We start from the raw sequence: 15,567 nt of genomic DNA, 5'->3' as shown, positions 1-15,567 counted from the left end.
CGGGAAGGGCCTGTGCATTGGAAGGAACCCTAGTCCAATATGATTGTAACATGTTGGGGGCACCTGTAACCGTGTGATAGAAGGAACAAAATGCTCATAGTGGTTATAGTATGATGACTGAATTACTGGGGATTTCCTGTCCAGTTCCTGTTTTCCTATACTGTGCTTTTATTTTAGAAATAAAAGTTAAAGGGAATGTGAGCCAGGAGACCCAGGTTCCCTTCCTGGCACTTGAACTCTCTGAAAGCCTTCTGGGCTCGCCTCTTCATCAGTGAAGTAATTTGGTCTGCCTGAGTTCAAATATCCCATTAGGGCTCCAATATCCTGACTTTTAAGTGAGCAGTCTAAAAAAAGTAAGAAATTGTTAGTATGTTCTGATTGAAATAGCTTTTGAAACAGTCATTGGGTGTTGTCTATGTGGGGTTCACGGATGCCAATGATTTTTCTCCCTAATCTTCGCCATCCTTTCGAGGGTAGGGTGGGGAGCATGACATGTGGCATAGAAGCCACCCTTTCTCTTCTCTATCAGTCTTTTTGAAAAAGCAAATAGATCCAGTTATTTAGAAGCATCTAGCGCCCATTTTGTTCCTGATAGATTTTCTTTTTTTCTCATTCTTACCCTTGCCTGTTCTTGCTTTTATACTAATAGGATCTGCTTGGTTCTTCTTCTCTCAGAATGTTAAAGGTATTTAACTGGCTCATGATTGGAAGTGATCATGCTATCTGTACCACCTACTTAATAAGACAGACTATAGCAGTGGTACCGTGATGGTTTTTATTTCTTTGGGCAATTTGCTGACCCTCCTTAGGGGGAGCAAATACTTGCCTTGACCTGGTAGTAAATTGTGTCACTTGATAGCTTGCTGGACCTGGACACAGGTCAAAAATACCTAAAGTCACTGAGGAATGATTCAGTACAGGATGGTTAAAGGGAAGGAAGCCATCAAGTAGAGGCCCTTTTCTCAGTTGTGTCCTTCAGGTGTGCCTGGCAGTGCGTAGACAAGCCGGTTTCTGGGAGAACGCTGGAAAAGTATGGGCTGCAAACTCAGGCTGGGGCCCCCTGGCCCCTTGTTGCGGCAGTCATGGGATCAGACAGGAAGGGGGGTTACTGAGGCGTCTCCCTTGGACAGCCCGCGGGGCTCTTGCCTTACTCTTTCCCAGATAGCCCATGAGCTGTGGAAGCTGGAAGGGCGGCCTCTTGGCACAGGCCAGAAGATGGGGGTCCACAGGCGAGGAGCTGTCCTCTGCCGTGGTCACAGGTGCCCGCCGGGTCAGGGATGAGGAGCCAGGCACACGTGCCAGGTGGCTCAAGAGACCAACTACCGTTGTAGAGATGAGTTGTGAAGGTTGTGACGAGCCATAGGTCGCTGGCTGCCATCCACCTCCCTTACCTTTCCTGTCTCCTGATCTGTATTTCTCTCATTCTGGGGGATTCCTGCTCAAGTGATACTGGTGTACACTTTAAGACCAAGTAAGCCATGGCCCCTCTTGGTTTTAATGGGAAATCGATTAAAATGGAACATTCTATAGAGAATTACAGGGGTATCTTATTTGCTTTATGATCCGTCAGACCAGACTCCTCTGAAGACATAAATTAGACATGTCACTCCTTTGTGCTCCAGTGAATTTCTGTATCATTGAGCATAAAATCGGGCTTCTTGTTGTGACCTGAAAGGCCCTAACTAATCTGGTTAGCCCCCTGGCTACCCCTCGAACCTGAGCTCATAGCATTCTTTTCTTCAGTCTTTCCTCCAACAGGCTGAGCTTGTTCCCACCTCGGGGCCTTTGCACATGCTGCTACTCTGCCTGGAAAGCTTTTCCTCCATCTCTCTTCCTTCTTGTCAGCTGACATTTGGGCCTCTGCTTAAATGCCGTCTTCTTAGGCCCACCGTGGTCCCACACACCCTCGGTCACACTTCCTGGCCTTTTTCTTCATAGCACGTACTATGACACTGTCTATTTTCATTGCTTCATTATGTCTTTCCCCACCAGGATGTCACTGTCCTGAAGGAGGGACCTTGCTCTCCTACCCGGTGCTGCTTTGCCAGGCCTAAGAACACTTAGAGTTGGCCCGCAGCGAATATTTGCAGGTTGGATAAATGAACAAAGTAAAACCTGAGGCTGAAAGGCTTATGGTGGCCCCATTGCTCTTCATTTCTGTCCCCAGCTCCCAAATACCAGACTGCCAGCTCCATAGCCTTCCATCTGTGCCTCTGCCAACTCCAGCCAGGCCTCCCATCTGCTCTTAGAGGATGAATTAATGAAGGCACAGCCCGCCGTGTCAGGAAGCTGCCAAACCCCAGAGTGAAAGTCGTAGCTAGGCTGAGCAGAGCTTCACCTCCAGCCCTTCCTGGAGCCTCCAGAATTTGGACTGTGTTGCCGCCGTGTCTGAACTGTTGTATGTACTGTAACATTCAGCGTGTACACAATTCAATTCGGTGGCCTCTTTATCCAAGGATGTAGGTGGGAGATACACAGGATTGCCCTACATTCCTCCTTACCGTCTTGGAATGTCTGAGTGAAGGAAGGCCTGAGAGTTTAGGGTCTCTGGGACCTCAGCAAATGGCAGGTTTGTCTCCCTCCACCTCCTGCCCCCTTAAGGACCCAGTTTTTCATGACTTCCCGCCCACTATGGGCACCGGTCAGGCTTTTGGGTCAGTTTGTTTGTTTTGCACACATGGTTCCCTCCACACTCCACCTCCTGATTGTAGGAGTCATGAAATCTTAGACCCCTGACAACTATGTGCCTTTTAATGACTTAACATTTTATTTTATGCTTTTAAAATGTTCTCACATATAATTTCCTTTGGTCCACAAAGAATCCTGACTGGTGGGTATGTCAAGCAGTGTCTCATTCTCTGGGTGAGGAGGTGTGGCCCCGGTGCTCCTGTGACAGGTGCTGTTGTACACACTCCTTTGCGTGGCCCTCGGGCCCCAGGCAGTGAAGGTTTCCTTGTCTGGAGGTCAATAAAGCCTTTGACTGGAGAGCTAAACTTAAGGTTTAGGGAAATACAAAAATGGGCTTGAACTTGTGAGACCTGGGTTCTACCCACAGAGTAGCTCCGTGATTTTGATCAAACCACTTAAACTCTGTATTCTCATCCTCAAAACTGGGGCTGTTCAAACCCACCCCATGGAGTGGCTTGTGAGGTTCGGATGAAAGCATGTGTTTGCAATTGCTTTGTAAACTTTAAATTAGTATAAAGATAGGAAATGCTATAACAGCTTTGGTCCTGGGTCCTTATTCCCCGTGGGCAGTCCCACTCGTAATAAAGTCTTAGATGATGATATTTCTCCCTTACAGAAATTAAACTTGCTTTCTAACCTTGGACCTTTGCACAACTGAGAACCATTGAAGTAGACTTCCTTGCTATAATGATTATTAAACTGGGGGTAGAGGGGACTAAATAATTGGATTTTTTGGGGTTTTAATAAAGGAGCATTTCTATTTTCCAAAGCACAAAACAAATTTTCTTAGAAAATCTGGCATTAAAAAAAAAAAAAATCAAAGCTGTGAGCATTCGTGTGCCCACAGACCCGCCAAATGAAGCCCAGCTCTGGTGAGTCTCAAAGCATTTCACTGATGCTCACGTACTGTGTGTGCATTTATTTCACCCTCTATTGAGAACAGATGAGCTATAGGTGGTGCCAAATTTAAAATATGATGGAAGAGAATGGGATATTTTCCCTGAAAATTGGCTGAAAGATCGAACCTTTTTTTTTTTTAAACTGGTAAGATATATACAACCCAAAGTTTACCATCTTTAAAGTTCATTGGTATTCACCTGTTTTGCGACCATCACCATCCATCCACAGAACTTGCAAAACTGAAACTCTCTACCTGTTAAACAGTGACTCTCCATCCTCCCTCCTGCAGCCCCTGGCAACCACCGTTACTCTGCCTCCGTGAGCCCGGCTGCTCTACTTACCTCATCTAGGTGCAGCCATACAGCATTTGTCTTGTGACTTGCTTATTTCATTTAACTTAATGTCCACAAGGTTCGTCAATGTTGAAGCGTATGTCAGACTTTCCTTCCTTTTTAAGGCTGAATTATATCCCATTGTCCGCATGTAGCCACGTTCTGTGTATCTGCTCATCTGTTGGCCAGTGGAGTTGCTTCCATGTTTCGGCTGTTGTGAATAATGCTTCATGAACACGGGTGTGCAGATGTCTCTCCAAGACCCAAGGTTCTTTGGGGCTTATATATCCAGAAGTTGAACTGCCACATCCTTGGTAATTCTATTTTTAATTTTTTGAGGAACCACTGTATTATTTTCCACGACTACGTCTTTTTACTTTCCCACTAACAGAGCACACGTTTGAGGAAAAGCTTTTCATAGCAGCTCCTTCATACTGGCCTCCCAACATCCGTGTTCCACAAGCCTAAGCAAGAATGCATTAGTTGCCCCCTAAGTGCCGCTTTCTGGAACCAACAGCTTTTTAAAAATGTGCCTCCTGGTTTATGGCACTTGATCATCTCTTAAAAAGTAGGCAAGAGAAAGCGTGTTTTCTTAGTGGTTTGTAGTCAAGATGGGGGTTCCTCTTAGAGCTGTGTGCTGGCGTCTGCCTCACTGCCAGCTTCTGTTTTGTGATGTTAAAAGGTCCAGAGTCGATCACTTCTGTGTCTTTGCTCTGGAAAGTTTGTCTCTCTGCACATTGAGTTCCCTGGAATGAAGTTGGAATGGGGCAGGGTGGTTGACTTTCGCTTCCAACTTGCAGATGTTACAGACAGTTTGGTGTCTGGTTCTCAATGACAGGAACTATTTAAAGTCACTAGATTTTAAAAACAGCATCTCTCGTCACAAGACTTCAGACGGGATGTAAATTTCCAAAGCTGCAGCAGCCAGACCCTCTTTTCTGATGGGGCTGCATCAAGCTCTGCCATGTTCAGTGGTTCAAGATGCTCGTGATTGTATCCCTAATTAGGGCCGAGATGGTCCTTGAGCAGACCCGTAGTCCTTTTAGCCTAAGTAGACACCTGGCCTTTCTCTTTTGATATTTTGTAAGAGAGAAAACTCACAACTTGCAGCGTGTCCCAATCTCACATCAGGAGGCAGTTTTGATTACCTAACCTTAGACAGGTTTACGAAGGGTTTAACCTTCTTACTTTGTGGTTGGTATTTTCAATAACTACATCTTGAGAGAAACGAAAGAGAGGACTCCAGAACGGATTCACTCCTACCTCTTCCTCTCTTCCCCTAGTCCCCAGTGCCCCTTGACTTATGCTTGAGAGGAGAGAAGGGGGTGTCCAAAAGATCCTTTTTCCAAGTCCCCTCTTAATTTTTCAAAGTACTAACAATCCTCTCCTTGAAGAGCACTCTCAGTTTCCAGTGCCCAGGCGAACTCCTGTATCACTTTGCTCCAGGGGTCCACCTCATCCACCTTCTCAGTCCTTTCACTGCGATTTCAGTGCTTCTCCATGCTCTTAACCAGACTCATTTTTGTTTGGGAACCCTAGAGACTCGAAAAACAACAGAGTATGGTAACAAGGAAGTGATAAGAAAATAACCACTGATGGAAAAATAGGAGCAGACAATTCATGAAAGAAGAGATAGAAATGACCATTCAGCGTGTATTTTTTTTCTAAAGTCCATCATCATGATGAATCCAAGAAGAGCCATTTAGGAAACAGTGAGATGCTGCAGCCTCTGCCATCAGCTTGGAAAGAGGGAAGACCCACCACCTCATGGGTGACGAGTGTCTGAGAAAGCAGAAGCGCTCAGACCCTGCTAGTTGATGTTCTCTTTCCTTTCCTAAGGGGCACCTGGGTGGCTCAGTCAGTTGGGCGTCCACCTGGTAAGTTCCTCCTCTATCCCACCCCGCTGCCTCCTCCCACATTTCACTTTATGCAGGGACTTCTGCTTTTCTTCTGATCTCACACCAAGGCACGGGAGTAAAACCTGGAACTCCACCCATTCTCACTCCTGTAATCTCAGGCCCCTGGGGCTTCGTTAGATCTCAACAAGTGGTGAAGTGTTCGTGGAGGACTTGATTGAGGTTTGGGATCTTAAAGAATGCTTCCTGCCCACGTTCCTGAACTCACCACCCTCTTTCCTGCACCACTCTTCCCTCCCGCCACACAGAGTGTCTTTATATAACCGTAAGAGAGTGGAATTCCTAACGAGTGACTCGAGGCCATCCCTCGATGCCCACGTGAGGCCTGTGGGCTGTGTCCTTGTGCCTCCCGTTACATCCTCTTCTGGGTTCTTCGTTTATAGTGATCAAAAATGAGCAACAATAGCTTGAGACGTGACTTCTAATAGTCTTTACTTTTTTAAAGGAGCCAAAGCCTTAGTTAAGCCAGAAGGCGGAGTCTCTAGTGTCTAGAAGGTCTGGGTCCTAGTCCTAGCTGGGTCTGTGGCTTACCTGCTGTAGGCTCTCAGGCAGGTGGCTGCATCTTCTGGAGCTGGTTCCTTCATCCGTAAATGAGAAGGCTAATTGAATAAAATCCGAGGCTCCTTCCAGCGTCAACACGTCTTTGATGACTTGGCCGTTGTGCATGGGGTCATGTCTGTGTGAAACCCTATTCTGTATTGATGGAGATAGGCAGGCCCTAGTGGGCAGCCTGTGGGGGAAACTGAAGTCATGTCCAGGCTGTACCATGTCCGTCTGTGACTTTGAGCAAGTCGCACGTTCTCTTGGTCTCTATCTCCATTCTTCTGAACTCTGTCAGTATTCCCAGACCCGCCCAGGGTTTTTTTGTGTGTGTGAATAAAGAATGAAAATGTTTGACATTAAACGCTACAGATGGAAGTGGTGACCATAGTTACAGTGGCCCCTGGGCTCCCGCACTAAGTGAGACTCTTCTGTCGTCTGGGGAGCGCTGGGACTGACAGGCTGGCTTCGCACCTGCTGGCCACCTCACGTATGCTGTGGCTCTGCTCTCACTCCTGGTTCTCTGTCTGCTACGGCTCTGTCCCTGCTCCTCCCTCCCACATTTCAGGATTCGAGTATCCTCACGCAGCAGTGACCATGCAGGTGATCTGTGTGAGCTGAGTAGCTTGTTACCTGAGGTTTGGTCTGAAGATAAGCCCCCTCAATTTGGCAGCTCGCCCCATCCCCACCCTATTCCATCTCACACACACACACACTTTTTTTTACCCCCCCCACATTGTCTTTTTGATAATGGTTAATCAAAATATTAGATTCTTGCTGAAGTACCTGACTTTCCAGTTGATCTCCTATCTCCTCCCCACCTCCCCATGGAAGCCAAAAGGCAGAGATGTGAAGTAGGGTATGAGAGGAGACCGAGAACTGGGGACACAGAGATCAGTAAGATACCTTCCCTGTCTTCAGTCCCGTGGTAAGGGCTGCAGGAGAAGTGAGTGCGGAGTGCTCCAGAAGGTCCCTAATGTGGCAGGGAGGATGGGGAAGGGCGTAGAGGGGATGACACTTGAGTGACCAATACAAAAAGATGGTGGGAGGTGTGTCTGTTGTACAGTTGAGGAGGTAAGGACAGAAGTTTAAGGAATGACCCCACGGTTGCAGCGAGTCACTGGAAAGTCCAGAATTCGGACTCTGAATTTGGCTAGCCTAAGGTTTTGCACCGAGATGAACTACTGTATGAAAGATAAGCAGGTGATTTGGGGTCGTTACTTTTTATCCATTGCTTCATAAGATTGCAAATATAGGAGTTCTAAAAGTGAAAGAAGCAAATAATCACTTTTCTGTACATGAAAGAAGTTCTATTTGGGAATAAAACAAAAGCTAGTGTTCAGAAAAATGAAAAATTAGACTTTTCAAGAAAATTGTCTTATCTTTGCCAGTGTGCTAAAAATTGTCAGATATTTTTAACATCTTCTCTGCTAATAAAATGTTATTCACAATGCAAGATTAATGTTGATGTGGTTACACTGGTACACTTGGTTAGTAGTCTGGTTTTTTTCCCCCGATGTTGAGAAACCTCTTTTCTTCAATATGAGTATCAGGTGCAAATGAGAAAGGTAGCATACTGTCATTTAACTCAAAGATGTCTACATGCCGTACACTCCAAAGACAGTAGTTGATTTCCCATATAAAAATATCTTTTTCGGGATCCCTGGGTGGCGCAGCGGTTTGGCGCCTGCCTTTGGCCCAGGGCGCGATCCTGGAGACCCGGGATCGAATCCCACGTCGGGCTCCCAGTGCATGGAGCCTGCTTCTCCCTCTGCCTGTGTCTCTGCCTCTCTCTCTCTCTCTGTGACTATCATAAATAAATAAAAATTTTAAAAAAAATATTTAAAAAAAATATCTTTTTCTGCAGTGTGCTACTTGTACCAAAGCAGATTATCTTGCCAAGACACTAAAATCCATTATTTTGTTTCATCTGTGTAGTTATAGATCACCTTAAATAACACATCACCTAAAATTTGGTTTCAGTCCCTCAGCAAATACCAAGTTCATCTTATCTGGATTCCTGATGGCCTAGAAGAACGCAGAGTCACTAAAATGTTCTATACACATACTTGAACTCCAAGTCACTCTTTTTCTCAATTTTCATTGTAATTTTACCTTAATGACATGGTATTTCTGTTACAGAAAAAAAAAATGTTGGGGCACCCGGGTGGCTCAGTGGTTTAGTGCTGCCTTTAACCCAGGTTGTGACCCCAGGGTCCCAGGATCGAGGCCCACGTCGGGCTCCCTGCATGGAGCCTGCTTCTCCCTCTGCCTGTGTCTCTGCCTCTCTCTGTGTGTCTCTTGTGAATAAATAAATAAAATCTTAAAAAAAAAATGTTGACAGGCTTTTAACCAAGCAAGTTATAGAATTTATGTGGTTTCAATCTCCTTGTAATTAAAAGGAGGTTGAGCTCTTAATTCCCGTCTCTCTGTAAGATTCTGTGGTTCATAATTTTGTTTCAAGTAATGCTCTCTATCTTTAATAAGTTGAAGGTAAATAGTTGTTGATGGATCAAGACTGAAAAAATCATGAAGAAATCTTAATGTGTGCACTGACGTTATCAGGTGTGACACATCTGGTGGATTCTCACGTCCCCTTGTTTCCTAGCCAAAATACATCAAAAGTAATCTGCCTTCAGGTGGAAGAGCATTTCAGGAGATTTGGCCAGAGAGTGGTAAGGGCGGCAGCTTGTCACAGGCCCTCGGTTGGCAGACAATAAATGATTGTTGAAGTTAACTTAGGCATATTTTGATTCACTTGGATTTCTAAATGCAAGTCCAAAATTTTTTTTCAAAACTAAGCCCAAGAAATGATATGAATGCATAAAGATCTATATACATATGCTTATGGCAGCGTCATTTTTTAAAAAGATTTTATGTATTTATCCATGAGAGACACAGAGAGAGGCAGAGACACAGGCAGAGGGAGAGGCAGGCTCCAGGCAGGGAGCCCGACGTGGGGCTCGATCCCGGGACCCCGGGGTCACACCCTGGGCCGAAGGTGGACACTCAACCCCTGAGCCCCCCAGGCATCCCTTTATGGCAGGTTTAACAGCTAAAAACTAGAAACAACTAAATGTCTATCAGCTGGTGAATGACTGAACAAACCGTGGTACCGTCACGTAGTGGAGCACTACCCGGCAACGAAACGGAGCAAACTACTGACACCAGCCACAACAGGCAGGAATCTCCAGAGCATTGTGCTAAATGAAAGACATGAGACAGAAGGGGCCAAGCCATAGGGACAGCAGATCAGAAAGCCAGGTCTCGGGGTCACGGGAAGGCACTGACCAGAATAACACACACTGGTACTTTTGGGGTAACGGAAACATTCCATTGTGTATGCACCACATCGTTATCCACTCGTCAGTTGATGGACATTTGGCTATTGAGAATGCTGCTGCTGCTACAAACATCAGGGTACATGTATTCCTTCAAACCAGTATTTTTGTATCCTTTGGGTAAATATACCTCAAACTTTAAAACAAACAAACTTAGGGCACTATCTTGAATGACTTACAAAGTAACTACTTCAACTGAGGAATGAATGCGGTTTTTTTTTTTTAACCAAGGGAAATAATCATTCTTATTTTGTTCCACTTTTTGTTTTGTTTTGTTTGTTTTTGTGTATTTGGTTTGTTGGGTTTTTTTGTTTTGGTGGGCAGCAAAGCACAATTTTATTAAGTACAAAGCTCCTGAAGACAGAGGGGACCCAAGAGGGTGGCCCAAGGAAAAAAAAAAATTTTTTTTTTAAACCTTGAACTTTGAAAGCTTATTTTTAATTAATGGTAAGAGATGCTAACAGTGTTTGGTTTTGTGATGAATCTATACAGAAGTTTGACCACAAAATGTGTTTGCATAGAAAACTGTAAATGATCAGCTTGCTTTAATATCTCACTGCATTTTTGCTTTCTCTTTACCTCTCTGCCCGACCTAGAAAAACTAATTGAGGGACTCAAATCTCCTGACACTTCTCTCCTGCTCCCTGACCTCTTGCCTATGACAGATCCTTTTGGTAGCACTTCCGATGCTGTAATTGGTAAAGTCGTCATCTCTGTTTCTTCAGTCCTGCATGATGTATGTGTCTGTTTCTAGAATGATAACTAACTGGTTAACAGATCCCTAGAATAGCCCTGCTCTGGAGTGGAAAATGCCACAAAGCTTCCTTTAATCTTATTTGTAATCACCGAAAGGAAGTGTTTTCTCTGCCTTCCAGGGGCACCACGCTGTTATTTTTTGCTTTACTCAATAGCCTGACGTTTCTAGAGGGACCTTCTTACGAACGAGCAATAACGGAAAAATTCAGTTAGTTCCAAAAAGCTTCGTGAAGAAAATTGCTTTCAAGCTGGGCCCTTACCTTTAGCAGATTCTTCTTTATAGGGCCTCTGTGTGTGCCAGGTGTCAGTAACAGAAAACACTTGCCCAGTGGTGAAGCCCCATGAGTCGAATCCAGGGCAGAGGTGTGGGTATTGTCCTGTGCTCCTGCAGCAAGGCAAGCAAGACCTATGAGATGTCTAGGGCCTCTGTACCCCAGGGCACATAGTCCTAAAACTTAGGAAGGCCGTGACCCTATAGAGAGATGGGCCTCCAGCTGCGGGGTGTCCTACGGTGCAGAGCACCTCCCAGCTACATCATGGGGTGGGATTTGAAATGGACTAGTGGCTTTTGCAAGGCGCAGAGGCTGTCTGTCCCCAGGTTTATCCCTGAGAAAAGCGAAATTACTGTAAGATAGTACGGTGCCTCCCAGCCTGTGTCTTCTGACGTGGAAGAAACCTGCTGGGTGTCTCATGTTCTATATTTATCTCTAAAAACTGAGACTCACCAAGACTAGTCCTAGCGGTAAGCCTTGCACACGCATGCTCAGCCAGTGAAGCCCAGACCCTGAAAGCTGCGGAAATAAAGTAACTTCTTGTGCTGTCCATCCTGCCCGGGCTGGCTATTTTAGAGACCCTGTAGAAGAAAGACTTCACAGAGTTGTCTAAAGAACCTTTTGACTCCTTTTCCCTTCCCCTTTGTTCTCCTTTCTTAATGCTGTGTTACAAAAGAAAAAGCCGATGTTGCTGTTGAGAGTCTCATACCAGGACTGGAGCCCCCAGTGCCCCAGCGCCTTCCATCTCAGACGGAATCTGTGACCTCGAACCGCACAGGTCAGTCAGGTGTCTCTGCAGCTGCGGGAACCGTTCATTGTGGTGGCCCTCAAAGTCAACCTTTGCACCTGCAGCAGGTGATCCTGGGCTGCTTTTGCAGCCTGGTCAGTTCCCCCTAGAATGGATGCTCGGTGTGGTTAGTGATACCTTTCCATGCTAAAGAGCAGAGTACTTTTCGGAGCCTTGTTCTTTGTAGAGTGGTACTCGGACTTTCTCGGCTGTTTCTTTATTCAAGATTCTTTTCACTGGTGGCAGGTTCCCTCCACCTCCTTCCTTAAGGAACTCTGCCGAGCTGCAAGGATGACCTTAACCCCTCCAAGGTTTCTGAACCGCCTTTCCATCTAACGGTGTCAGTCACTTCGTGGAGCTCATGCTCTGGATGTTGGCATTCTATTCTCAGCACAGTGCTTTTATCCTATATGGGTGATTTGTTCCTAAATTGTAGACAGTGCTAAAATCTCTCCTGGTCCAGCATTGCTTTCCCCCTAATTTCAAATCCTTAATACAATTCCTTAATTGTCCATAAATCCAGAGTTGATAACCTGCATTTTTACTGAGTCCATGGTTACCGTGGTAAAAGTGTCTGATTTCCTAACTTGGAACAGAAGACAATTAGAAGTTTGGGAACTATGAAAATAAACTCATGTAGGTGGGGGGAAAAAAATGAATATAGAAGGCGATGTGGTTCCTTCCACTTGTGCTTACTTGACTTTCCTTTTAGAAAACTTTCCCGGAGAACAATTTGTATGTTAAAATGCTTGAACTCTGGATTTTTGTCTTCCTTCTGTTCGTTAACTAAAAGTACAATCATATATTCAGACGAGCAATTCAAATTTAAAGAATAATATTAAGAAGCAAGACCATTTTATCTTGAATGAGAATCTGGTTGGGTTCTAGAAAACACTGTTTAATCATGTCATATTCTGCTAATAATAAGCCAAGGACAACCCCCTCCTAGTCAACTCAGATACCTCATCCTATGGTACCTTTTCCCACCAATGTTTAGGGGAAGTTTAAATGAAACTTTTAAGTTATAAAGTCCTTCTTCCCAAATGGCATTTGCTGAGAACTGAGTTGCTAAAGTTTTATCTGCATCTCGACCACATATTTGCTTACCCAGCAACCTCTGAGCAAAGAATTATCCCATGTTTGTATGTTCATGTTCAGAGGAATCTAGAAATACGCATTTCCATAGATGAAAACGCAGGGGGCTTAATGTGTCACTTGGGGTTTTCTGTCTCCTGCCTTGGCTTGTATGTGTGACATGTAAATGCAGTAACTTCAAGGCTACGCTCTAATGTCATGATATTGTATGTGCCGTTTAATGCCATCACTGACCTGGGATGTTGTCAATCTGGACTCAGATTCTCTCACCGGGGAAGATTCCCTGATTGATGGCTCCCTGCTTTCTAACCCTACTACTGACCTTCTGGAAGAGTTTGCCCCCATAGCGATCTCTGCTCCAGCCCATAAAGGTAAACGCTTTCCTGTCCTCGGGCTCACATGTGTCCTTCAAGGAGAACCGAATGACTCCTGAGCATTTTCCTTACCAAAAGTCTTTGCCAGGGAAGTTTTTCAGCCCCCTCCTTCCTATGGAAAACCCGAGTTTGTACTCTTAGCCCCTGGGTTATAATCCCTCTCAGGAAGAGGGCCCAGTAAGGCTCAGACAACAAACTGGCGGAGGCATTGCTTTCTGGTGTCACGTGGAGCGCAGGGTATTCCACGTTCTCCATTAAAGGCAGGGCCGTAGGTGGTTGAGTTGACCATCCACTGACTTGACTATCATTATTAATATGATACGTGTTAGCCTTAGACCCTAAAATTGTCTCATCCAATCTGATTTAAAGATTTTGGGTAGCGATTGCTGCAATAAAGCAGGCCTAAGTCCTCGAAAGTCAGCCTTCAAGGAGTGAACTGACAAAAGTTTTACATTTTGAGTTAGGATTGATTACTGGATTTCTCTTCCTAATCTCCCATTTTCACGTCTTAGTCCTGGGTTGATACTGGTTTGAAATGCTGCGGGACAGAAGTAGCTTGAATGGAGTTTGTAAAAGTGACGGGCACAGCGCCTGGCTTACTGTGTGCAGCGTTCACTAAACCTCTTTCTGTACTTGGGCAGCGAAATTGGTTTTGTGGAAGGGGAAAGAATATAGAAAAAGAACAATGTTGAGTTTATTCTGAAAGAAATTCAAGAAGGGAGCTTCCCCGAGATGTCTAAAAATAATTAGCTTAGGGTTTGCAGGGGTAACAGTGGAGCTTTTGTTTTTACCCTCGACAGCATTAACGATCATGTTTTATAGAGTATGTGTTTGACCAGGTAAGCCTGGCAGGAGTGTGTCCGCAGCAATATGTAATCACAGAGAAGCATCACTTGCAAAATAGGTGCTCAGCGAGCACTTTGTGGCAGGATAGTCTTAATCAGAATTGTGGAGAAAGCTCTAACATGCTTCTGCTGGAAATCTCAGTGCATGTGATCTTGGGCCCCAACACTCCCCGAGGCATCAGAGTGGATGGAAAGTCGTTTTCCCCCAGTCACAGGGCAGCGAGTCCTTTCCAGAAGTATTTTGTTTGCCTTGTATATAGCAGTTGCATCTTTTTTTTTTTTTTTAATTTAAATCCAATTAACTAACATTCAGTGTCTATAGTAGTTAGTATTTAAAGAAGCCCCTGCCCCTGGCTTTGAGGTTCTCCAGTTTTGTCTGTTAGGCCTCTATTTGCTCAGTAAGGAAGATCAATGACTAATTCCCATGCCTTTGTGAATTATGGCCATTGAAGAGCCACCTCACAGCAACTACAGTTAGTGGCTTTACAGTGGCCAGAGAGAACGCGCCCTCTGACCCTTCCCCCTAATCATTTATGGAAGTCTCCAAACCATCTTTTTTCTGTCTCCCTATTTCCAGTTTTGCTGCTTTTATTTCAACTCATGAGACTAAGCGTTGTCACCTTCAAAAAACAACCGTGATTGTATAGTTGGGAACTTTGTGCCTCTTACGTGTTCTCTCGTTTGCTAATCTCTACCTCTGTTGTTTCTGCTTGTGTACTTGCATTCTGTATTAAGCTGCAGAAGATAGTAATCTCATCTCAGGTTTTGATGTCCCTGAGGGCTCGGACAAGGTGGCTGAAGATGAGTTTGACCCTATTCCTGTATTGATAACCAAAAACCCACAAGGTAAGAAAGAGAGGATGGGGAACAGAGAAGAGCTTGACATCACAGCTCTCTACAAAATAGTAATGTACCTAATCTACCAGAGGGGAAACCGCATCCACACCTAACGAGGGAAACGGGGGATAATGACCATCCCTGGGGCTGAGCCAGGGTAAGGTGGAGACACAGGTACAGACCAAGATGCAGTGATCTCAAAGCTGGGCTGTGCGGTTTATTCAGAGAAAAGAAAAGCATTTATTTATTTAAAACGCATTTGCTTAAAAGATTTTATCTATTTATTCATGAAATACACAGAGAGGGAGAGGCAGAGACACAGGCAGAGGGAGAAGCAGGCTCCCTGCGGGGAGCCCGACGTGGGACTCGATCCCGGGACGCCGGGGTCACGCCCTGGGCTGAAGGCGGCGCTAAACTACTGAGCCACCCGGGCTGCCCCAAGAAAAACATTTAATACTTTGACTAAAACCTGGGTTTTACAAGGTATCAAGCCAAAACTAAAATGACCTTTAGTCAGTGGAAACCAGAACACACATATTTAAAAAAGAAAAAAAGAGGCTCTGAACGTTTTTTTAGCATGAGTAGAATGATCCACAATAAACATTCTTGCCAAAGAGATTAAATATGGTGCTTTGATACCATTTGCATCTTTTGGACATTTTCGAAGCATCCTTTTTCCTCTTTGATGGATTAAAGCCGTTTGCACGTGCCCTGAGGCACCGAATTGCCCTGGGACCATCCATATATTTCCCAAAGCACCTTCCTATTGCCAGTGGTCTTAATACCTAATTTCTCCCCAAAGCAAAAAATGTTGACGTTTGCCTTACCAGGGAGGTGATTCGATGTTATCAGGAAGTTAGGGTACAGCCAGCAGTTCTCAGGCG

General features: G+C 45.0%; 1 protein-coding gene across 12 annotated transcripts in view; it reads left to right on the top strand.

The window, feature by feature from the left end:
• AAK1 (AP2 associated kinase 1) overlaps positions 1 to 15,567 on the top strand; it is a 163,843-nt gene that overhangs the window by 130,160 nt on the left and 18,116 nt on the right. For 5 of the 12 annotated variants that reach the window (XM_072746160.1, XM_072746156.1, XM_072746155.1 and 2 more), the window contains exons 18-19: positions 10,314 to 10,415; positions 11,422 to 11,523. The exons of 3 other annotated variants lie outside the window; for them this stretch is intronic. In XM_072746160.1, the coding sequence (XP_072602261.1) occupies positions 10,314 to 10,415; positions 11,422 to 11,523 (204 nt within the window). Of the gene's footprint in view, positions 1 to 10,313; positions 10,416 to 11,421; positions 11,524 to 12,887; positions 12,999 to 14,581; positions 14,693 to 15,567 lie in introns of all 12 variants that reach the window. 4 more of the 12 variants (XM_072746162.1, XM_072746161.1, XM_072746163.1 and 1 more) reach the window with 3 other exon arrangements.

The sequence above is a fragment of the Vulpes vulpes genome, unplaced genomic scaffold (assembly GCF_048418805.1).
Source record: "Vulpes vulpes isolate BD-2025 unplaced genomic scaffold, VulVul3 u000000657, whole genome shotgun sequence".
NCBI classification, from domain to species: Eukaryota; Metazoa; Chordata; class Mammalia; order Carnivora; family Canidae; genus Vulpes; species Vulpes vulpes.
The sequence above is the reverse complement of the archived record's forward strand: the minus strand, read 5'-3'. Positions and strand labels throughout refer to the sequence as shown.